This window comes from Panthera leo, chromosome B1 (genome assembly GCF_018350215.1).
Source record: "Panthera leo isolate Ple1 chromosome B1, P.leo_Ple1_pat1.1, whole genome shotgun sequence".
In the NCBI taxonomy this organism is placed as follows: domain Eukaryota; kingdom Metazoa; phylum Chordata; class Mammalia; order Carnivora; family Felidae; genus Panthera; species Panthera leo.
The window spans coordinates 20,788,451-20,812,760 of NC_056682.1; the positions used below are offsets into that span (position 1 = coordinate 20,788,451).

The following is a 24,310-nucleotide window of genomic DNA, read 5'->3' on the forward strand; positions in this document are numbered from 1 at the left end:
TCTTTTTTGAGCCCGTAAGAATTAGGCTTTTGATTTGCCAATCTCTCTACTTTTTTTTCTGAGAGAGAGAGCGAGCCAGTGGGGTAGAGCAGCCGAGGGAGAGAAAGAGAATCTTAAGCAGGCTCCACGCTCAGTGCAGAGTCTGACATGGGACACAGTCCCAAAATTCTGGGATCATAACCTGAGCTGAAATCAAGAGGTGGACACTCAAACTGACTGAGTCACTCAGGTGCCCCTAATTCCTCTCCTTTTTTTTTTTTTTTTTTTTTTTAAATGTTTGTTTATTTTTGAGAGAGAGACAGAGCATGAGCAGGGGAGGGGCAGAGAGAGAGGGAGACACAACCTCAAGCAGGCTCCTGGCTCTGAGCTGTCACCCAAGAGCCTGACATGGGGCTTGAACCCACAAACCGTGAGATTATGACCTGAGCCAAAGTCAGACACTTCACCGACTGAGCCTCCCTGGCGCCCCTTTATCCCTCTTCTTTTAACAATGACAAAGTGGCAGTAGCCACGGTGCCACACACTCATATGTTAAAGTGTCAGGGAAAACCAGGAACGCACAGGGTCCTCCTTTATTCCATCAACCACAAACAGCTGTTGCATTTCCTCCATTTTTTTCTCCGTAACGGTTACGGTTACGGTTTTGGTTTTGGTTTTGGTTTTGGTTTTGGTTTTGGTTTTGGTTTTGGTTTTGGTTTTGGTTTTGGTTTTGGTTTTGGTTTTGGTTTTGGTTTTGGTTTTGGTTTTGGTTTTGGTTTTGGTTTTGGTTTTGGTTTTGGTTTTGGTTTTGGTTTTGGTTTTGGTTTTGGTTTTGGTTTCAAGAAAACTCAGGGCATAATGTGTACACTCTCAGGGCACCTGGGTGGCTCAGTTGGTTAAGTAACGGATTCTTGATTTCGGCTCAGGTCGTGATCTCACGGTTTGCAGGGTCCCAGCCCTGTGTCACACCCTGCACTGTTGTTAGGGAACCTGCTCAGGATTTTTTCTTTCTCTCCCTCTCTCCTCCTCTCCCTCCCTCCCTCCCTCCTTCCCTCCCTCCTTCTCTCTCTCTGTCTCTGTCTCTGTCTCTCCCCCGCTTTCTCTCTGCCCCACCCCTTTGTCTCTCTCTCTCTCAAAATAAATAAGTAAACCTAAAAATAATGTGTATACTTGACTGTGTCTTGCTTTTTATTAATTTAGTGGCATATCACAAGAGCGTTTTCATTTTAAATGGCTATTAAATAGTCTATTTTCCAATTCCATACTTGTGGAAAATTTCTGGCTTATGACTATGGCATGTGGTACTGAGGTGAGCGGACATTTTTGAGTGTGAACATTCATCACTTCAGATTCTAATGACTTCTATGAGATATCCCTGAAAGAGGAATTGCTGGTTAAACTGTATGACTCGTGTTGAAATTGTTAATATGTGACTCAGTACTTTTCCAGAAAGGTGTTGGTCTCTTACCACAGTGTGAGAGTGTCCATTGCTCATCCTTTTCCATATTTTGTGTGTACGTGTGTAAAGAATCCTGTAGTAACTTGAGGTTCATCACCTAGTGAACGTTTATCAATGCTTTCTCTTTTCTACACTATTGAAGAGAAAATAGGCATAAATATGGGCAAGGAGATACTCCAGTGTGCCAGCAAGTTCTTATCTGTCCATGGTCTTAAATAAGTTTCTAATGCATCAGACGACCCCTTGCTGGGATGGCATTCTGGCTGGAATGACATCACTGTGGGAATCTGCGGTTTTTATTGATGATGATAAAACCCCAGCATCTGAAACATACACCAGTAACTTAAAAGAGGTGTCAGATGTCAAAACTGGATACTAAATAACTTCCAGAGAATTGGAACTTGATGATTCCACCAATAACTATACAGAATAGGGAACTCCAATGTTCTAAAACGTCTCACTATTGAATTTGCAAGCTTTTGTATCACACAGTTTTTACTTAAGTGGGAATGAGTGATTTTCATTAATAATGGCCACAAATTTTAGGAGGTGACAGTGTCTGTAAAACTCCGCAGATAGAATGTGGCAGCTATTGTAGTAATTTGTAGGTGATGACGCTCTAGAAATGACAATCTCTGGTCAAGTGGAAGCACTTTCTAGTTTTCTTCTAGTGACTGATCTTTGTAGCTCTGTACTTGTTACCATCACTTGTATTTTTTTAGAAGCTTAATAACGTATAGTTAAATTAGCCAATTTTACAAATTTACAATTTTACAAATAAAATTGTAGTATATTTGATGATTTGATACACATACACATGGCGGAAGCACCACCCCCCCCCCCCAGTTGTGTTTCATATTGTGTCAGTTTGGAGAAAAAGCTTCAGTATTTTTTTTCTTCATAGCTAAACAGCAAGTGGGCTGGATTTAATGCCTGGCGGTTTTAGAAATCACACACTCTTGGCTGTCTGTCATAACGCCCTGCCCTTTTTGCTGTGTCAGCAGTGGAATAGCATGAAGTGTGTAGTATGTGTATAAATTCAGCACTGTTAACATTCGCATTGCAGCTGTTCTTGACTGAAAAAAATACTCTAGATTTCCTATCATATTTAACTTGTGACCATGAATTCATATCACCTTTAAGCTATCATTCTGTTATTTGGAAAATCATTAAAAAATTTTTTTTAATGTTTATTTATTTTTGAGAGACAGGGAGTGAGTGGAAGAGAGGCAAAGAGCAAGGGAGACACAGAACCTGAAGCAGGCTCCAGGCTCTGAGCTGTCGGCACAGAGCCTGATGTAGGGCTCGAACCCACAACCATGAGATCATGACCTGAACCAAAGTCGGCTGCTTAACCAACTGAGCCACCCAGGCACCCCTGAGAAATCATTTTATACCTAGAAGATACTTGATAGAGTTGACTCTATTTCACTGGTATTTCCCATATGGGACCTAAAATTTAGATAATGAACTGCTTTTCAAAATACCTTTTTTTTTGTTTAGAAAATATTCTTTGTTTTGTTTTTGTTTTTGAAAATATTTTTAGGGGCGCCTGGATGGCTCAGTTGGTTAAGTGTCCAACTTAGGCTCAGGTCATGATCCCTTGGTTCGTGCATTTGAGCCCCACGTCGGGCTCTGTGCTGACAGCTCAGAGGCTGGAGCCTGCTTCGGATTCTGTGTCTCCCTCTCTCTCTGCCCCTCCCCTGCTTGCATGCTGTCTCTCTCAATAATAAATAAACATTAAAAAAAGTTTTTTTAAAAAATAAAAATTTTTAAAATAGCTAATTTTTGTGTGATATTTCATTCAAAACATGAGTATTTTACAAATATTTCTTTAATTTTTTAGGTCCCTCAAGAAAAAATCTGTTTACGGCTTTTAATGTGGGTAAGTGACAACTTTAAATATGGAGAGAGAAAAAAAGTATCTTTTTGTAAAGTCATGTTATCGTTGAAAGCATTTAAATGTACTTACAATGATTTTTCACTATTTTGCTTAAAATGGAATTCAGGTTTGTGGCATAAACTCAACTGATTATGGCTGGGACCGGCATAGGTTAAAACTTGATCAGCATGATTGACAAGCTATCTGATCCCAAAGGATGTTTTATTAATAATCGATAATTTTAGTTTTTTAAAAATGATTTTTTAAAAATGTGATCTAAAGTGGAGAGCATACTTTTTCTACAATAAATGTTCTTTTAAAATTGGGTAGTCTTTCATCGCTAAATCTCCACATCAGGTTTTAATACCTTTTAACGATTCAGCAGTTTAACATTTTTCTGTTCTTTCTTACACTTCTACGGAACATACTTGGATCTGTCTCTAAGACAGCTTGCAGCCTCACCCATTTGAACCACAACTGGGAATCTAAAAGTTTTGTCTCTTGAGAAGCCATAAAGATTCATAAAGTGTATTCACTGCAGTTCCCGTATTTAATTTATAGCCAGTCAGGTCCCCATGTTGCCACCTGCATCCTCTTATTAAATATCCAGTTATAAGACAGTTACGTAGCTTCTACATGCAGCGAAGATTACGATGGCAATTTACAAGGGAGAAAAGTATCATAGCACATTGACTACAGTTTATCATGCTTGTGACCGTGTTGAGTGCTAAGAATATAGTGGTGAGCCAGAAACGAACAAGGGCCTTCTCTTCAGGAAATTAGGCAGGAGGTATAAATTTGGGATGCCCTGTATTTAGATAGTAATTAAAGAAAATAGGGTGGATAACGTAATACAGGTAATAATGAATATCCTCACTGTTTCCAAGTTGTGCCCAGTTTCTCAGTTTAATAAGGCAGGGCGTGTGAGGGAATTATATCACAATTGTTAACCTTTTCTAAGTTCTTAAAGCTAGAGAAGACTCAACCATCCAAAGTGACTGAAATTCTAAAGTTCCCCGGTCACCTGAGTTTTAATATATTTTTACCAAATCTTTTCTGATTTAAAAACAACAACAAAAAGTATTTTACACACTTGGAGATTTTTATTTTCTTTTGCTTTTTTAGCACATCCTGGTATTTGGGAGAAAAAGAGAGCTAATATGCTGTAGAATGACTTTATGTTAAATATCAGATAACCTTTGGGGTGCCTGGGTGGCTCAGTTGGTTAAACATCCAACTTCGGCTCAGGTCATGATCTCACAGTTCGCGAGTTCAAGCCCCATGTCGGATTCTGCGCTGACAGTTCATAGACTGGAGGCTTCTTCCAATTCTGTGTCTCCCTCTCTCTCTGCCCCTCCCCTGCTCACATTCTGTCTCTCTGTCTCTCAAGAATAAACAAACATTAAAAAATTAAAAAAAAATCAGATTGCCTTTAATAGGAAGCTAGATGGTATGATAACTCTGTTTAACTGAGAAACTTCCAGAATGTTTTCCAAAGTGCAGCATTTTATATGTCCACCACAGTGTATGAAGGGTCTAGTGTCTTCACATTGTTGCCAACACTGGCTTTTATCTTTCTTTATGATAGCCATTTTAATGAGTATGAAATGGTATCTCACTGTGGTTTTGATTTGCATTTCCCTGATGGATAATGATATTGAGCATCTTTTCATTCTCTTTTATGGCTAATAGTCCAGTGTGTGTGTGTGTGTGTGTGTGTGTGTGTGTGTGTGTGTATGTGTGTGTGTGTGTTTACTTGCAAGATATATATATCTATGGTAATACATATACATATATACATATATATGTATATGTATAACTTATTCTTTATTCATTTATTGATGGGCATTTAAGTTACTTCCATACTTGGCTGTTGCAAATAATGCTTCAGTGAACCTAGGGGTACGTAAATCTATTCAGATTAGCATTTTCAGGGTGCCTGAGTGGCTCAGTCAGTTGTGTCTGTTTCTTGGTATTAGCCCAGATCTTGATATCAGGGTTGTGAGTTCATGCTCCGTGTTGGGCTGCATACTGGCCGAATGTGCTGGGTTTGGTTGTTAACAAACAAACAAACAAACAAACAAAAATACAAACAAAAGCAAATTAGTGTTTTCATGTTCTTGAGATAAATATCCAGAGGTGTAATTGCCAGATTATATGGTATTTCTATTTTTAATTTGCTGAAGAAACACCCTGCTCCTTTCCATAGTGGCGGCACCTGCTTACATTCCCACCAATGGTGCATGACGGTTTCCTTAAATCCTCACCAGTGCTTGTTATTTCTTGTCTTTTTGGTAATAGCCATTCTGATGGGTATAGAGCAGTATCTCATAGAGGTTATGATGTGCATTTCCCTGATGAATAGTGACATTGAGCATCTTTTCACGTATCTGTTATCCATCAATATGTCTTTGCAAAAATGTCTATTCAGTTCCTCTGCCCACTTTTTATTTGGACTCTTATTTGATTTGGTTGTGTTTCACTTTTGGTGTTGAATTATAAAACTTCATGTATTTTGGATATTAACCCCTTATTGGATATATCATTTGCAAATATTTTCTTCCATTTAGTAGTTGCCTTTTCATGTCTTAATGGTTTCCTTTGCAGTGCAAAAGCTTTTTAGTTTCATACAGTCCTGTTTGTTTTTTCTTTTATTGTCCTTTGTTGATGAGACAGATCAAAAAAATATATATATTGGCAAGACTGATGTCAAAGTTTACTGCCTATCTTTTAGTTTTATGGTTTCAGGTCTTACATTTAGCTCTTCAATCCATTTCAAGTTTATTTTAGTGTATGGTGTAAAAAAGGGGTACAGTTTTATTTTTTTGCAAGTAGCTTCCGGTTTCCCCAACACCATTTATTGAAGAGACTGTCTTTCCCCCACTCTATCTTCTTGCCTCTTTTGTCATAGGTGAATTGACCTATATGCATGGGTTTAGTTATGGGTTTTCTGTTCTGTTGTATTGGTTTATGTATCTATTTTTTCAGTACTACACTATTTTGATTACTACAGCCATGTAGTATAGTTTGAAATCTGGGAGTGTGATACACCCAGCTGTGTTCTTTCTCAAGATTATTTTGGCTATTTGGGGTCTGTTGTGGTTCCACACAAATTTTCAGATTATTTGTTCTAGTACTGTGGAAAATGTTATTGGCATTTTCATAGGGATTGCATTGAATCTGTAGGTTACTCTGGGTGGTGTGGACAGAGTACAGGTTTTTGCTGCATCCTGTGGGTTCTGGAATGTTTTTCCGTTTTCATTTGTCTCAAGGTATTTTTTTTATTTTCTCTTTGAGTTTTTCACTGATCTGTTGTTTAGTAACATGTTGTTTATCCTCCATATGTTTGTATCTTTTCCAGTTTTTTTTTCTAATTTTTATTCTAGTTTCATACCATTTTGGTTGGAAAAGATTCTTGAAATGATTTCAGTCTTCTTAAATTTATTGAGACTTGTTTTGTGACTTGTGCTCTCTCCTAGAGAATGTTCCGTGTGTTGTTGAAAAAATATGTATTTTTCTGGTAGTGGATGGAATGTTCTGTTTATAGCTGTTCATTCCATCCGGCTTAGTGTGTGATTTCAGGCTACTGTTTCCCTATTGATTTTTTTCTGAATGCTGTCTACTTATGTAAGTGGAGTGTTAACGTCCCCTGCTCTTATACTGTTGGCAATTTCTTCCTTTATGTCTGTTAATACTGGCTTTATCTATTTAGGTACTCCTATGTTGGGGGCATAGATGCTTATAATTGTTAAATTGTTTTTGTTAGGTTGAACCCTTTATTGTTATGTAATTCCCTTCTTTGTTAGTCTTTCTTATAAAGTCTGCTTTGTCTGATAGAAGTATTGTTGACCGTTTTCTTTTTGTTTCTATTTGTGTGGCTTATTTTTTTCCCATCCTTTCACTTTTAGTCTGTGTGTCTTTACATCTAAAAGGAATCTCTTGTAGGCAATATATAGATGGGTCTTGTTTTTTCATCCTTTCAGCCAGTCTATGTCTTTTGATTTGAGCATTTAGTCCATTTACATTTAATCATTGAGAAGTATGAATTTATTACAATTTTGTTTTCTGGTTGTTTTTATAGTTCTATTTCCTTCTACTTCTCTTGCTCTCTTCCCTGTGTCTTGATGATTTTCTTTAGTGTTATGTTTGGATTCTATTCTCTGTTTTTTTGGTGTATCTCTTATAGGTCTTTGGTTTGTGGTTACCATGAGATTTACATATAACACCCTATATATATAGCAGTCTGTATTAAATTGGTGGTTACTTAAAGCACTACATTTCTACTCCCTCTCTCACAATGTTTGATGTACTTGATGTCATATTTTACATCTTTTCATTTTGGTATGCCTTAACTAACTATTGTAGATACAATTGATTTCACTGCCTTTGTCTTTTCATCTTTCCACTATTTTTATAAGTGGTTGGCCCATTATTTTTACTATATGTTTGCTTTTACCACTGAGATTTTTTTTTCTTTCATTGATTTCTTCTGGTTATGGCCTTTTCCGCTTAAAGAAATCTAACATTTCTTGTAAGGCCAGTTTCATGGCGATGAACTTTGACTTTTGTTTGGGAAACTTTTTATCTCTCTTTCAACTCTGAATGATAATCTTGCTGGGGAGAGTCTTCTGGTTGTAGGCTTTTTTCCTTTCAGACTTTGAATATAGCATGCCACTCCTTTCTAGCCTGCAGTTTCTGCTGAAAAGTCAGCTGATAACCTAATAATAGTTCCCTTACATGTAACTAATTGCTTTTCTTTTGCTGCTTTTAAGATTCCTTATCTTTTATTATTATCTTTTTAAGATTTTAAGTAATCTCTACACCCGTTGTGGGACTTGAACCCACAATCCCGAGATTAAGAGTTGCATGCTCTACCCACTGAGCCAGCCAGGCACCCCTCCTTATCTTTCATTTTTGACATTTTATTTTTTTTTTTTAATTTTTTTTTTCAACGTTTTTTATTTATTTTTGGGACAGAGAGAGACAGAGCATGAACGGGGGAGGGGCAGAGAGAGAGGGAGACACAGAATCGGAAACAGGCTCCAGGCTCCGAGCCATCAGCCCAGAGCCCGACGCGGGGCTCGAACTCACAGACCGCGAGATCGCGACCTGGCTGAAGTCGGACGCTTAACCGACTGCGCCACCCAGGCGCCCCTCATTTTTGACATTTTAATTATTAATGTGTTTTGTTGTTGACCTCTTTGGACTCATCTTGTATGGGGCTTTCTGTGCTTCCTGAACCTGGATGTCTGCTTCCTTCCCGAGGTTAGGAAAGTCTTGAGCCATGATATCTTCAAGTATATTTTCTGTCCCTATCTCTGCCTCTTCTCCATCTGGAGCCCCAGAATACAAATATTAGTATCCTTGATGTTATCTCAGAAGATTCACTAAGTATCCTCATTAAAATCTTTTTTTCTTTTTTGCTGTTAAGCTTGGATCATTTCCACTACTTTGTCTTCCAGATTACTGATCTATTTTTCTGCATTGTCTAATCTGCTGATTCTCTCCAGTGTATTTTTCATTTCTGTTATTGCATTCTTAGCTAGGATTGTTATTTTGTAACAATGTAATCTATCTCTTTATTGAAGTTCTCACTCTTTTCCTTTATACTTCTCTTGCATTAGATGAGTTTATTTATAACCATTATTTTGATCTCTTTATCAGGTGGCTTATCTTTGTTTCATTTAGTTCTTTTTCTAAGATTTTGTCTTGTTCTTGTGTTTGGAACATATTCCTGTCTCCTCATTTTGCCTGACTCTGTATGTTTGTTTCCATGTTGTGGGGCCCAGAAGCCCACCCCACCACCACCACCACCCCGCCCCGGTCATCAAAATGAAGCATTCCATGGTGCTTCCTTTTTTGGGCTGTGTATTCATTCCTCTTTCATTGGATCCTTGCTTTTGTGGACAAACTGGTGTGTGGGGCTAGTCCTCCCCCAATTCCTGGAAGGATCTGCTTTGGAAGGGTACCATTCTGCCTGAGGCTGCCTGTTGCATGTTGCAGATAGAAGCTCCTTGGGTGTTGGGTGGTGGCGGGGGGAGGGGGGGAGACTGGTCCCAACTAGGGCCTCCTGCTGGGTGAGATGGGGCTGGAGCCACTTTGGAGATGTGTTGAAGAGGGCACATCCACAGGGGAGTACTGAGGCAGGGCAGGTGGTGCTAGTGATGTAGAGGACGAATGTCAGAAGTGGAGTCCACCAGTGTTGGGCCAGCTAGGCAGGAGGGCAGAAAAATGGCACTCACTGGCACTTCCATCCTGGAGAAAGTTCCTATAATCCCTGCCTCCTCAGCACATGTCTTAAACTTAGCAAATGTCTTTCATTTATAGCCCAGGTGCTTTTCAAACTGCTCCTGCTTTGCTGTGTCTCAGAGCCACTAAGTTTGTGCACAGGCCTTTTAAGAATGGGGTAGTGGTTTTCTGTAGTGTTCCAGCTCTCCTAGAGTTGAAGTCCCATTGATTTTCAAACACAGATGTTATAGGGACTCTATAACAAGGCCCTTAGGGTGAAGGTGCCCAATGTGGGGCTTGAACCAACCCTTGCTCCTCAGGGAGGATATCTGGGCCTGTGACAGAGCTCCTGCTTGTGTGCTGCTGTGCTGGAGGTATGGGTCCCATGCATATTGTGTCTCTGCCCCTCTACCCTTCTTGATGTTGCTTTTCTTTTTATCTGTGGCTGCAGAAGAGCTGTTCTGCTAGTCTTGAGGGCATCCTCAGAGAGTTATTATATATAGAGTTGAAGCCTTGCTGTGTCTAGGGGAGGAGGAGGTAAGTTCAGGGTCCCCCTCCTCGGCCACCTTGATCTTCTCTCTACTTCTGATGCTCCGTGTGGAAGCCATTGCTCGATGCAAGCTCACGAGGATTTATGCGTGTGTTTTCTTAGAAGATTTTTATACATTCAGCTCTTAGGCTTAGGTCTGTGATCCATTCATTTTTTTCAGTGAAATACAGGGTCCAATCTCATTCTTTTGCGTGTAGATATCCAGTAGTACCAGCACCATTTGTTGAAAACAGTAATGTTTCCATCATTGAAATGTCTTGGCACCTTTGTTAAAAATAGTTGCCTGTAAATGTGAGGATTTATTTCTGGACTCACAAATCCGTTCTGTGGATCTGTGTGTCTCTTTGCTAAAATGACACTGTTGATCACTGTGGTATAATAAGCCTTGACATCAGGAAGTGTGAGGTTTTTTTAACTTGTTCTTTTTGAAGATCTTTTCGGTATTCTGGGTCCCTTGAATTTCCATATGAACCTTTGGGTCTGTGTCAATTTCTGTAAAGAAGTAAGCTGGGGTTTTGATAGAGCTTGCATTAAAATTAAATTGATCTATAGATCAATTTGTGGAGTACTGCCATTTTTACAATATCAAGTATTTTGGTCCATGAATATGGGAGGTCTTGCCTTTTAGTTAGATTTTCTTCAGTGTCAACAATTTTTGTGGTTTTCACAATGCAGGTTTTTCAGGTTTGTTTTGGCCAGTAGTTGTATGTGATTTTTTTGTGCTTTGGAAGGTGCCATTGATACTGGTCACAGTAAAAGAGCTGGTTAAATAAATCTAATATGCCTATCTTAATCTGAATTAAAGGTGAAATATGGAAAGTCATTCCTCATTCATGTCTCAAGTCTATAACCATGTAAACTTATAACTTATTAACTTATAAATGATATTTTTCTGTTAGGCATACTATATCCCCTTTGCACAATAAGCTATTAGCATTAGACATTTTTCCTTTTCACAATGTTGTACTGGCATCATGCCTTATTTCCAAAGCATATCACTGACCCTTGATGTATCAGTGGCCCTTGACAAGTAAGGTTATCAGAATGGCGAATTAACTCCTGATTAAATGAGAAAAGAAGTGGAAAGGGTGAATCATGAAACTAACCTGGTATTATGATGAGCCCACTGAGAAGAAGTCACTGTGTTCGCTTTTGTAGGAACAGCTTTGGTGTTCAGAAGTGGTGTCCAAACAGCCAATGACTTTGGTGGCTCATGTCACCTCTGAGACTAGTTTTCTGTGTAATTAAAATGATCGACCACTAAGGTTTCTAGCTGCTATAAGATGCTCTGACTGCAGAGAGCCTTGACTTCCTTCATATTCTACTTGCAAATGCTCTTTTAGATGATACAGAAGACATTGTTTCACATACAAACACGTTCCTCCAAGCATTAAATTTTAAATAATTGTACTGTCGTTTTGAGATAGTTTTTATCTTTTAAACAACAAATAGTGGTGAAGAGTAAGCTGACTGTTGCTTCATTTAATTATAGCAGTTGGCTAAATTCTAAAAAGTTTAGCCTGTAGAAGTTTAAAAATCACCCCTTACTGGTTTTTTTATTTGTGGTTTTAAATAAAATCCAGCTAAGTTTATGTCCTGTCTTAGTGCTTCTTAACATGAGTAATCACTTCTAATGACTACTACATTCAGCATGTGCAGCGACTTTTAACTATTCCTCTTAAATATGTGGGGTACCTCTGTATCATATACGTAAATGATTCTATGACGGGCAGTTATCACTGTGAAAGTTGGGGGAAGTTTCTTGTGACAGATTCTTAAAAGTAGCTTAAGTAAATCAAAACCTGGGCATATTGGTAGTCACTTCGCTCAGATAACGGAATTGCTTTCCAGAAGTTCCATATCCCTTTATACCATGATTGCAACGTAAGAATGTTGGCTTCACCATGCTCCAGTCAACATTGGGTATTATTTTTAAATTGAGGCTAATGTCATAGTTGAAAAGTATATGTCACTGTTTTTAGTTTAACTGTTAATCAGTTACTTCAAAGACCCTTTCATTGTCTCATAATACAATAAAGAGGAGCAGAGAGAGAATATACTTTACAGGCATTGAATATTGGTTTCAATCTTGGTCTTGACACTTTCTGCTTGTGTCCTGACCTTAGGCTGGTTACTAAGCCTCTCCAGGTCTCAAATTTCTCATTTGGAATTATAGAATGTTATGGGAATGCTTCCCAGGATAGGAGTAATTTTGACTTCATAGAACTGTTGTATAAAAAGCTCTCAAACGATTTCTTCCTCTGCTGCTCAGGATGGTGACGATGATAATATTTTTCCTTGTTCTTAGAATTCTAGGGGCTTATTCTGAGTTCTTTTGCAGGATGCAGAATTATTTTAAATCCTTAAAGCAAGCAGGAAAAATGACTTAAAGTCAAGAACCATTCTTATGGGGTCTAGCCGCTGCAATGTATTTAAAGAGTTTAGCCAGCAGTGATTCTAAATAAAACTTGGTTTACTGTTGATTAGGAAGATGTCACACATAGCACATACTAGAATTACCTTGCTTCTACCACACATTAAAGCTGTTTTGGATACCACAGCATGAGAGATGTTTTTATCCAGCCGCCTGATTGTTTTACACAAGATCATCAGGCTCAGGTGCCATGGTGTCTGCCTTGGAGGTCAGAAAATGCACTGCTTCCTGCATATTCATTTACTAAATCCAGCACAAGAGGAGAGGGTTGCTTTTGTTCCCCTTATTTCCAAGACTGCTAAACAGTTGAGAGTTGAAGACCTGCTCTGATGAGGCAATACTGGCGTGGCCAGGGTTTCCTCTGGTGAGAACAGGGATGAGTCTTTCTTTCCTTGTTGGTTTAGGATTATAACTTTTCTGCTACTTAAAAGGGAGATGCTAATTTGATAACGTGATAGAATTAGTGTTCCACATCAGGGAAATGTATAGATTATTTAGTACGTCTTGTTGGGACAAAGGCTATCTTTTCAGCCGGAGTTAGGCTCCTATTTCACACGCTACAGGCCAATCTGTTCCCTATCGATCGAAGTTTTAAACAAAAAGTAGAATGATCAGAGCACTAAGAATGCAGACTTGGATGGAAAAGGGCCTTTTCCAGGAACATTAGTACAAAAGAAAAGACTAATAATTAGGACAACAAAAGTTTTAGACTTCCCTTTTGTCAAAAACATTATAAACATGGTGATGGATGTTAAGCATAAGTAGACTTACTATGGTGATTATTTTTCAGTCTATACCAGTATTGAATCATGTTGTTACACCTGAAACTAATTCGTTCTTTGTCAAAAATTATAAACAATACAAATAGCAAACAACAAGCCAGGATGATGTATGTAACACGTAACATGTACAGATCTTCCACATCAGCACGTAAAGATGAGCCTTCAGGAGAAGAGTGAAATGGTCAGACATGAAAGAAAAAAATAGAAAGTTGTAGGAAACATGAAAGAGAGTACAAATTGCTAATCAAAATATGTGCTGTCAGTACTTGTTTGTTTTTAACAGCAATACCTGGTGTTGGTGAGTAAGGAACAGGTGCCACGTACATACTACTGAGGGTGTGTAAATTCTCACAGCCTTTCTGGAGGCACCGTGGGGCCATGGAACAGGAGTCTTCTACCCAGGCATTCCATTTATGAGAGTTGTTTAAAGGGAAAAAAAATCGACTTATGTGTTCATTGCCTTTCACAATTGTTTAGGAGGGAAAATTGGAAACAGCCTGAATGATTTAAACGACACCTATGTTTTAAATTAAACCACCTGTGTAAATTATGTTTGCCGACATTTTAATGACATTTGCAAAGCCATTAAAAAGCAACCAAGAGGGGCGCCTGGGTGGCTTGGTCGGTTAAGCGTCCGACTTCGGCTCAGGTCATGATCTCACGGTCCGTGAGTTCGAGCCCCGCGTCGGGCTCTGTGCTGACAGCTCAGAGCCTGGAGCCTGTTTCAGATTCTGTGTCTCCCTCTCTCTCTGCTCCTCCCCTGTTCATGCTCTGTCTCTCTCTGTCTCAAAAATAAAATAAACGTTTAAAAAAAAAAAAAGCAACCAAGAGGGTTAGTTGATGCCTTGGAAAAATACGTGGGAAGTTTTTAAGTTTACTAAATTTATTAAGCTTGTATTAAGTGTAAAAATCGGTTACAGAGCATTATGATGTAAAAGTAATTTAACTTCTTTTTTTAAAATATTCTATGGGTTTTGTTTTTTAAAACATTTTACATAGATAATATCACTTTCATTTTTGGGAGACCAAAGAAATAAAAGACAACATCACTGATCTTGGAGAGCTTATAATCTTACAGGGTTGGGGGGGGGGTGGGGGATGTGTGAAGGATGCAATTTTTTCTAATTGTTTTATGTGAATCTTAAGATAATTTCTCACAATATAGGCATTCTTCTTCCTATTGAGGAAGAGGACATTATGGAAAGATTGGACCCTGAGTTGAACTTTCTACAACTGGAACAGAGATTTGAACATAAGACAGTAAAGATTGTGAAGCATAAAGATGAAGAAAATGTGGGAATAGTGTTGTGTTAGGGAAAGTAAGGAGATAAACATTCAGATGCATACAGTTGGTGTTAGAGTTCTAGAAGAGGTTGGATAGAGATGCTTGAATCCCTGGTTTAAATATTCATTTTCTGCAGATTCTTTATGATCATTAACAGTAAACCTATCAGTCCCAGTGTGGTTGCATTTCCTAGCACTTAAGCAGCCCTGCACGGTGTATGCTTGAATCCTATCTAGTCATAATGTCAGTGTTATTTTTATTTTTTTAATCGATTATTTTTCAAAATTTACATCCAAGTTAGTTAACATGTAATGTAGTAATGATTTCAGGAGTAGAATCCAGCAGTTCATCCCTACGTAGAATACCTGGTGCTCACCCCAGCAAGTGTCCTCCCTAATGCCCCTTGTCCCTTTAGCCCATCCCCCTAGCCACAGCCTCTCCAGCAACCCTCAGTTTGTTCTCTGTATTTAAGAGTCCCTTATGTTTTATCCTCTTCCCTCCTGTTTTTATGTTATTTTTTATTCCTTACTCTATGTTCATCTGTTTTTTATCTTAAATTCCATATATGAGTGAAATCATATGATATTTGTCTTTCTCTAATTATCTTAGCATAATATGCTCCAGTTCCATACACATTGTTGCAAATGGCATGATTTCATTCTTTTTGATTGCTGAGTAATACTCCATTGTATGTATATACACCACATCTTCTTTATCCATTCATCCGTCAATGGACATTTGGGCTCTTTCCATACGTTGGCTGTTGTTGATAATGCTGCTATAAACATTGGGGTGCACAGGCCCCTTCAAAACAGTACACCTATATCCCTAGGATAAATGCCTAGTAGTGCAATTGCTGGGTCGTAGGGTAGTTCTATTTTTAGTTTTTTGAGGAACCTCCATACTGTTTTCCGGAGTGGCTGCTCCAGCTTGCATTCCCACCAGCAGTGCAAAAGAGATCCTCTCTCTCCGCATCCTCGCCAACATCTGTTGTTGCCTGACTCGTTAACGTTAGCCATTCTGACAGGTGTGAGGTGGTATCTCTTGGTGGTTTTGATTTGTATTTCCCTGATGATGAGTGATGTGGAGCATTTTTTCATGAGTCGGTTGGCCTTCTGGATGTCTTCTTTGGAGAAGTGTCTATTCATGTCTTTTGCCCATTGCTTCACTGGATTATTTGTTTTTTGGGTGCTGAGTTTGATAAGTTATTTATAGATTTTGGACACTAACCCTTGATCTGATAGTTAATTTGCAAATACCTTCTCCAATCCCATTGGTTGCCTTTTAGTTTTGATGGTTGTTTCCTTTGCCGGTAATTTTACTCTTCTTTAAATCGGGTCTGATTAAACACACACGCGTGCGCGCACGCACGCACTTTCACAGGCTGCAGTGGAATCTGTGGTTCTTGTTTGAATGTACTGTAATACTATAGCGAATTCATCTGCCAAATACTTACATCATCCATATCACATCTTTGTTTTTAAACCTTGCTAAAGACTTTCCGCAGTTTTTTAATGGTTTGTCATTATTTGTGTCATTAATGGAAACTCAGCTGATTCTGTAGGCTTTTTACACAATTATTTTATAGAATTATTATAATTTTATAGAATTAATAGAATTATCACTTTAACTTAAAAGTCTGTTTTGTTTTTTGGCGCTGTGATCTTTTTTTTTAAATAGGAAAATACAGAAACTTATGGCAAAAACGTTGAAAATCCTGCCTACTCCAACTCAGAGCATTGGTGACATTTCTGTATACTTCCTTCAATATTTTTTATTCTTTAAGTTGAGATCCTACTACATAAAATTTTAAATCATGGTTTTGTTTTTCCACTTGAAATCCTAACACAAGCTTTTCTGCCCTTCATAAAAACTCATCTTACTCCTAATTTTTAGTAACATTGTTTTTAGGTATCAAAAGTTTCTTAAATTTTTCCTTGCTGTCTAAAGATCCTTGGTGATCTTTAGATATTCCCTTCAGTTAGGAATTTGTGTAATAACAAAGATGGGCACTTGCCTTTAGATACGTCTCCTATACTTAGCGTTAACTTCAGAAACTACAGCTAATGTACGAGTGCTAATGGCTGATCAAATAAGTAATCAAAGAATCTTTTTGAGCCAATTTTTAAAATCTGTGCTTCCCTATCCACCCCTCCCCAAAGTATAAATGCTCTAAAAATGGTTGTAATCCCACAATAAACACTCATTCAGTTATTTAAAAGGGTGAATACAGGGGTATCTTGGTGGCTCACTTAAGCCACCGACCCTTTCAGCTCAGATTGATGATCCTGCAGTCATCACTCCAGGCTGACAGAGCAGAGCCTGCTTGGCATTCTCTCTCTCCCTCCGCCCCTCCCCTGCGCGCACGTGCACGCGCGCTTGTTCTCTCTCTTTCTCTCTCTCAAAATAAATAAACTTAAAAAACTTACAAAAAATAAATAAAAGAATGAAAACCTATGAAGTGTTTAGGGGAGTCCCTGGCACACAGACAGTTAAGAGTTGGCCATTAACTATTAATGAAAAGGCTGCCCCACTACTTTGGCTCCCTTGTGTTAGATTGCCACTAGGGGGCAGACCACGTTGGGAAAGAAGTGAAAACCCAGCTGGAGCTGTAGTGCACCTTCTTGTGTATATGTGTGTGTGTACCTGACTGCACAAGCAAGAACCACTCTTTCCACCTTGACTTTCTGACTAGCACTTCTGCTTTTTATTCTTGGAGTTCCTTGTTCTGATTTTTAAAAAGATCATTAGCGAACTTGACTATGCAGGATAGCTTAGTGCAAAGAAAAATGTTAATGAATACGATGAATTGGTAGCATGTTGCTAATTTCTTCTTGTGGATCGTCTAGGCTAAAAGATTTCCCTTTAAACCAGGGTAACTTAGAGTTTACTGTTACTTAACAAGCGAGAAAAACTCCGAATAAAAAAACTGCATGACATCCATAATGGGGTGCTACCAGATCTGTTTGTCATGCCAATATTTAATTTTATTCTATTCATGATTTTAATACTGATTAATATTTTAGTTGTTACAGGTTTCTTGGGAGGAGGTGGGGGGGATGCGGTTATGGAATATTAATGTATAGAATCTGGCAAGAGGGTGATTGTTCAGTAATGAACTGTGGTAAAGCCAAAAGGCAACATCTCAGTGTAGCTTTTCTTTATTAATTCCTTGGTTATTTGTGCTTCCCTTGCCATGGGTACAATGTGTTTTCAGGACCCATCCTGTGCTTGTTAACAAGTTGTATCTTTCCCACAGCTAACCCTTGACAGGTAATTGAGTTTGTATTGACAGCCTCTCAGATGGCAGGCTCCAGGAAAGAGGAAAGAGGGAGAGGGAATTACTCAGTTTTTGGTTTTTTTTTTTTTCCTGTCAGTGTCCTTCCCTCTTCATACCCTAAATTCTCTGTAGGTTTTCTAAAACAGTAGCTGTTCCCTGCATATTTTGATAGCACTTAATAGGGCTATTTAGAGCTAACAATTTCCACATTTATTTCTATTACTAAGTCTTGTTTTCTTAGGATATCTTGGAAACAAGCATAGATCATTTTTTTACATTGTTTTCTTTATTTAATTAAAAAGTGTTAAATGTTGGGTTATTCCTGGTTATTAATGGCATTACCTTTAAGTGAGCATGATGCCTGTGTACTTTTCTTACAACCATACGTTCATGTACTTTTAGTTTTTGTCATCATATTTTAGTGTACTTTTATAAACTACCAAAATAAACATTGAACAGATCCCAGTAAAACAGATCCTAATTTGTGCACAGTCCCAAACATTACTCTGAGATGCCACTTGATTTTCCGTAAATGAAACTTGTAAATCAGTGAATGCCATCATCAGAATGTGGCCCAATTGATTTTATGCCTCTAGAACAACATTTTTGTTGGTTATTAGTGAGGTCCCCAGAACATGACTATTAAGGTTTAACCTTTTATCAATCTGTCATTAATGGAAGTTTTATTAATTGTAACTGGGAACACTTACTACTTGAAGCCATTTTAAAAAAGTGTACCCAAGGTATTGGGTTTATAAACAGATTGACATACAAAATACTTGAAAAAAAATGCCCACTGTTATTAGTGTAAATGTAATTTAAAAATTTTTAATCAATATAGAAGAGTGTAACGAAATCTTAATTTTCTCCTTATTCCCAAATAAACATTAGGTACTCAAAGTAGTTAATTTCCCTCACCAATCTCTCAAGTAGTTAGAGAATCCGTGACATTATTGGTTGTTATATAAAGCTCCTAAGACCACCCACTTTCTCCTCCCCTTTACCATCCCTGATGAAAACCATAACAAGCCCTTAAGCATGTACAGTGTGATGTAATTGAGAGGCTGCTTGCTGCTGGATCCACTAAGAGGAGATTTTATTCAGAGGAAGAGTATTGTTTGGACAACATCTGGAAGTGAAAACAGAAGCCAGGAACCCTTGGAGAGCTCGGGGTTTTTTTGTTGTTTTTTTTTTCTTTTGTGTATGTGCAGTGGAATGACATTTGCTATGTAGGCATGTTTTCTCCCGCTGTTATTTCTTGGCTTTGAAGAGTACCGAGTTTAAAAAGACAGTATGTGACCGTGCCTGGAAGCTGTTTCTTCTGCGAAATCTTTTCACCTGCTCTGAAGACATGTTGTTGTCTCCCAAATTCTCCTTATCCACCATTCACGTACGACTGACTGCCAAAGGGTTGCTTCGAAATCTTCGACTTCCTTCAGGGTTTAGGAAAAGCACTGTTATTTTCCACACAGGTTTGTCTTGCATACATCTCTGTTTAGCGTTGCATGGGGGACATCTTGATTAACTTGCAGCTGCTTATCAGAAATTTTCTAAGGAGATACAGTAATTGCAGAAAGAAAGCTCTAATGAGAGCGCGAGGCTTACTTTGTAAAAATAAGCATTTGGCTCTTAACGTTTCAACACATGAGCATATGATACTTCTACTGAGTATAAGCAGATGTGTTTTTGTTTTGTTTATCGAAAGCAGAATTGTTGCCTTGAAACTCCCCTAGCTCTTTTCTGACACTAACCAAACCTGTGAAAATCAGCACCTGTTAAATTTTGTTGTACTTCAGGTGATTTTGGAAAGAGCAGATAGGTAAATTGTGATTTTTCTTATTCTTAAAAAAGGAGATGAAATGAGACGGTTTTCTGTAGTTTTTCGGGATGTATTTTCTCACCGAGATTATGATAGGTTAATTTAATATGTTAAAAGATGTCTAAATTTGAAATATTGCCGAAAATAAAACATCCTAGTAGTTGTGGAGAAGGTAGTAAGGGAGCCACAAAACAAACTGAGTTTTCCTAGCTTCACAGGGAAAATGTTTGCAATCAAAGAAACCGCCTTTGATATTTATGCTTGTATCTGCTTTTTACTCTCTGTGCCTAAAATGGAGATAAATGCAGTGGATACCTTAGGCATGTGTAAACCTGCATGCTCGCTTTTAGGGGATTCGATTAATTGCCTCCCATTGCTACCTCTTGTTCTAGATGGTAATGGCAACTATGGTGAATTATATTGAAGTTATGCTATAAAAACAGGTGTATTGTATTTGATTCTGGCTGGTTAGTGTTACCTGTAATAGGATGGATTGAGTATATACACAGATTGTTTTTTCTTGTTTGATATTCATGTCAGCCCCGATGTGTCTTGTTTTTCATCTCCGTCCCTAGTGATGTTTTTTTTCAGCTGACTGTTTTTAGTTTCCCAGGGGCATCTCCCTTCCCTGAGGGTGTCTCTCATTTTGTCCGGCACCTTCTCCTCATGTTTCATAACTCCCCTTGACCTCTCACTTAAGTCTGCCGACCTTTCCCTCCATCTGAGCTGGCTGCTGAAGGTAAATGCAATGTTGGGAGGCAAATAGTGTTGCTCTCTCTCCCAGCAGAAATGACAATGTGAATTTTTCAACCTTTAAAAAAAAGAAATAAAAAAGGTGAGAAATGGAAGAGTGCCTTGTACTTGCAGATAATTTGTATGATCTAAAATAGCTCCAACTAGCTATAAACTTTTAAAGAAAATAATCTTTGCTCCAAGGTAAAGAGAAAATCAAACTGTACAGAAGTTATACAATTCAAAGTTTGCCTCTGTCTTGTCAGGACTCCCTCTTCTCATGGGTGCTTGTATAGCCTTCCAGTAACTCGCTAATCCTCTGTGAGCCTATATAGATTTTTATAGATTCTTGTCATATAAAAATGGAAGCATACACACACGTACTCTCTCTCTAATATAGCTTGCTTTTTAAAGTTAATGTATCTTAGATTTTCATGTTGACACATGTTTATCTACCTCTGCTTTTTAATAGTCATGGAAGCCATGATCTACTTAACCAGTCTTCTGTAAGCGAACGTTTTAGGTTGTTTATTGTACTGCTGTGAAGCAGATAGACTTCCAAGGCAGCTTAAGCAAAAGACCGAAGGCTTTTATTTTCAGAGTTTGACTAACAGTTGCTATTTTAGGTACCTTTTATTATCTGAATTTCTGTAAAACTACTTTCAAACATTCATTTGGCTAAAGTGAAATTTTTAGAGGGTGCGTGCACTTAGAGGTGGTCTAGCCTACCTTCTTTTACACCAGAAGTCAGAGGCCCAGAGAAGTGTATTGTCTTGCTCAAGGGCACACAGTAGTGGAAATGTGAGGAAAACCTGGGACCTCTGTTCAGAACACTTGACTTACAGGTTTTCCTGGCTGTGACTTGTGCTATAATTCTGTTAGATCTGTTGAATAGCAGTGATGAAAAAAAGAGTTTTGTGTATGGGAAGCATTTTAAAATTATGTAAAGAATAGAATTCTCCTGACCCCCAGTGAGAATCTTTTGTCAGCTGATCCCATGTTACATAACTTCAAGGGCCAAGAGATCTTTGAGTGAAATGGATATTGACGTCCGGCATTTATTCTTACCCAAAAGGGCTGTAAGCAGTACCTTGTGTTTATATTCTTAATGAAGTAAGTGGTGTTGGCGTTCTTTGCCAAAATGGCACTGGAGCTGACCTGGATTCCAAGAGCCTGGGGGGGTGTAGCCTTGGTTCTGCTGGTAACCAAGGGAATGACCTTGATCACTTAATCATACAAGAGCTACAAAATAAAGGAATCAGATGAGAGGATTTCTGAGATATCTTTAACCTCAAAAGCTATGAATTTTCTGGCTATAGATTAAAAAACTCTGGATGTATTTCACCTGAAAATTCACCTTATCAAATCTAATGATCTCTTTATCACCCAAACTCAGTTAATACTGGTGATTTATTTATCTTCATGACGCACGTTTTTCCTTTATCCTGTCATGTAACACCAGTTACATTTGAAATCATTGTTCTTCCTCATGTATCCGCAACTAATTGGTTGTAAGAATCTAAGACCTTGTTCTCTGAAATCTCTATATGTTTTTATCCTCTGCCGCTACTCTAGTTGTCTTTCTTATATGTGGAAGCATTTGAAATTGCTCTTCTTAGAAGTAAAAAAACAACCAAATATTGACAGTTTCGTATGTTTGGTCTATTTGAAGGATTTCATAGTTGGTCTTTGCTACCAGACTTCCCCCTGTTTCCATAAGCAATCAAACTTTTTTTTTAAGGTTAGCTCTACATGTGACTCCTGATGTTGGAGTTGTGAGTTTGAACCCCATGTTGGACGGAGAGATGACTTAAATAAAAGACTTAAAAAAAAAATGTTTAAAGTACGCTCTACACCCATACTGGGGCTTGAACTCAATACCCTGAGACCAGGGTCGCATGCTTTGCCAGCCAGGACCCCCCTTTCTCCTCTTTGCCAACTGTCTTTCACGTTGCAAGACTGATTCATTCACTTCGTGAGTATTTACTAGACACATACTATGTGGCAGGTTCAATACTAGATGCTGAAAATATAACCAGGAAGCAGTCACACATGCTCCTGCCTTTGCACAGCCTATTATTAAACAGAATATCAAGTAATCCTGGTCAGGCATGGACTAAGTGCCCAGGCAGCTCCTAGTGGGTAAAGCAGCCTTGAGGGCTTCCAGAAGAAGTGCCAATTAATCTGGGATCTCAGGGTATCTGGAGTTAGCCCAGAAACAGAAAGTTTTCCAGGCAGAGAAAACAGCATGTGAAAGCCTGGAGTGGAGGGAGAGGGTGGTTCCTTCAAGGAAACAAAAACATTTTAATGTGTCTGAGCGTAGAATGTGGATAGAGAGGTGCCAGCAAGAGGGGCAGTGATCAGCGGGACCCAGGTAAACCAGGCCCTTTCACTGGATCTTTACAGAAGGACACTGTGCACTCCGGAATGTTGTGATTGTGTGGCACGCATTGAGGGAGCGTGTTACCAGAGTCAGGATGTCATGTTCTCTGCGAATAGGGGCAAGAAATGGAAGTGTGTGTTTGTCAGAGTTCTAAGTGACGTTGCAGGATGTCTAGCATGGATGAAGAGCTCGGCGTCAGGGAAATGCTTTTCCTCTAAGTCTGGAAGTGATTTCACTGACAGTCTGGCAGTAGTCTCTCTTGCCAAAATAGCTCTACTTCAGAATTTTTCCTCTGCATGTTAGTTCTAATTTTATAATGAGTCAGTAGAGGGAAAAGAATTTTCTTAGTAGAAATATTCCTTACCACCAGTTTTATTAGAATTCAGTTTTTCTTTGAAGCTGATAGCTGTATTCATTATTATGAAAAGTCCGATTTTGAACCTCAGAGGGTTAGTATTCCTTTTGATTGAAGTGAAAGCAATCCACTGCGCTTAGAATTATTTTTGCTGAGCCAGTGATATCAAAAGCAATTATTATAGCCAAGGGGAGAAATGTACTGCATAGATATTGAGGGCAGGTGGAAGTATTATTAATAGGACAAAATATTTCATTTACTTAAAACCACAGTAAAGAGAACCATTTTGACTAGAGAGTAAGAGCGAGAGGCAGAATATGAAAACATCTAATTAGAACAAAAGTTATGTTTGGTATTCGTTTTTGAGAATGTCGAGAAGACCTGCTTTTAGCTGCAGTTAAGACAGCTTTGACTATGAAGCAACTTACTTGTCTCACCTAAAAAGCTGTTCTGACGTTCAGTAGCTCAGCTCTGTCAGGATCAACACCTTTGCTATTTTCTTAGCTTCCGGAACATGCCTCTTGCCTCTTGCACTCATGATCACTGCTCCAGGAAGGAAAAATAAAATAATGAAGCGGTGGTGACAAATCACTCAGGCTTCCATCTCATTGGCTAAGTGTCATTCACATGGCTGGCTACCTGCAAGGGAGGCTGGGAAATTGAGTTCCTGACTTCCCCAGGCTCTAGAGCCTGCAGGGGTAAGGGGGGTTGCAGCCTTTTTATAGTATCTGACCCAGAGAAGGTCAAACTGTTAATTCTCAAAAGCTGATGCTGGCTGCTTATAAATAAGGGGAGTGGATCTTTTTTATAATTAAAAAAAATTTTTTTTAATGTTTATTTTTGAGAGAGACAGAGACAGAATGCGAGTGGGTTACAGGTAGAGAGAGAGGGAGGCACAGAATCTGAAACAGGCTCCAGGCTCCGAGCTGTCAGCATAGAGCCAGACGCGGGGCTCGAACTCACCAGCCGTGAGATCATGACCTGAGCCGAAGTCAGCCGCTCAACCGACTGAGCCACCCAGGCTCCCCTATAATTTTTTTTTATAATGTTCATTTTTGAGAGAGAGAGAGAGTGAATGAGCATGAGTGGGGCAGGAGCAGAGAGAGGCAGGGACACAGAATCCGAAGCAGGCTCCAGGCTCT

At 38.7% G+C, this 24,310-nt stretch overlaps 1 protein-coding gene and 1 long non-coding RNA gene across 7 annotated transcripts in view; one reads left to right on the plus strand and one right to left on the minus strand.

The window, feature by feature from the left end:
* Window positions 1–24,310, plus strand: part of MTUS1 (microtubule associated scaffold protein 1) — a 171,417-nt gene that overhangs the window by 100,229 nt on the left and 46,878 nt on the right. For 5 of the 6 annotated variants that reach the window (XM_042934382.1, XM_042934383.1, XM_042934384.1 and 2 more), the window contains one exon: window positions 3,285–3,323. In XM_042934382.1, coding sequence (XP_042790316.1) covers window positions 3,285–3,323 — 39 coding nt within the window. Of the gene's footprint in view, window positions 1–3,284; window positions 3,324–19,224; window positions 19,352–24,310 lie in introns of those variants that run through there. The other variant, XM_042934386.1, reaches the window with a different exon arrangement.
* Window positions 19,225–23,704, minus strand: LOC122217424. The gene is made up of 3 exons (XR_006201479.1): window positions 23,606–23,704; window positions 20,177–20,509; window positions 19,225–19,312 (listed from the first exon to the last, which is right to left on the minus strand). It is a non-coding gene; the product is annotated as an uncharacterized LOC122217424 (long non-coding RNA).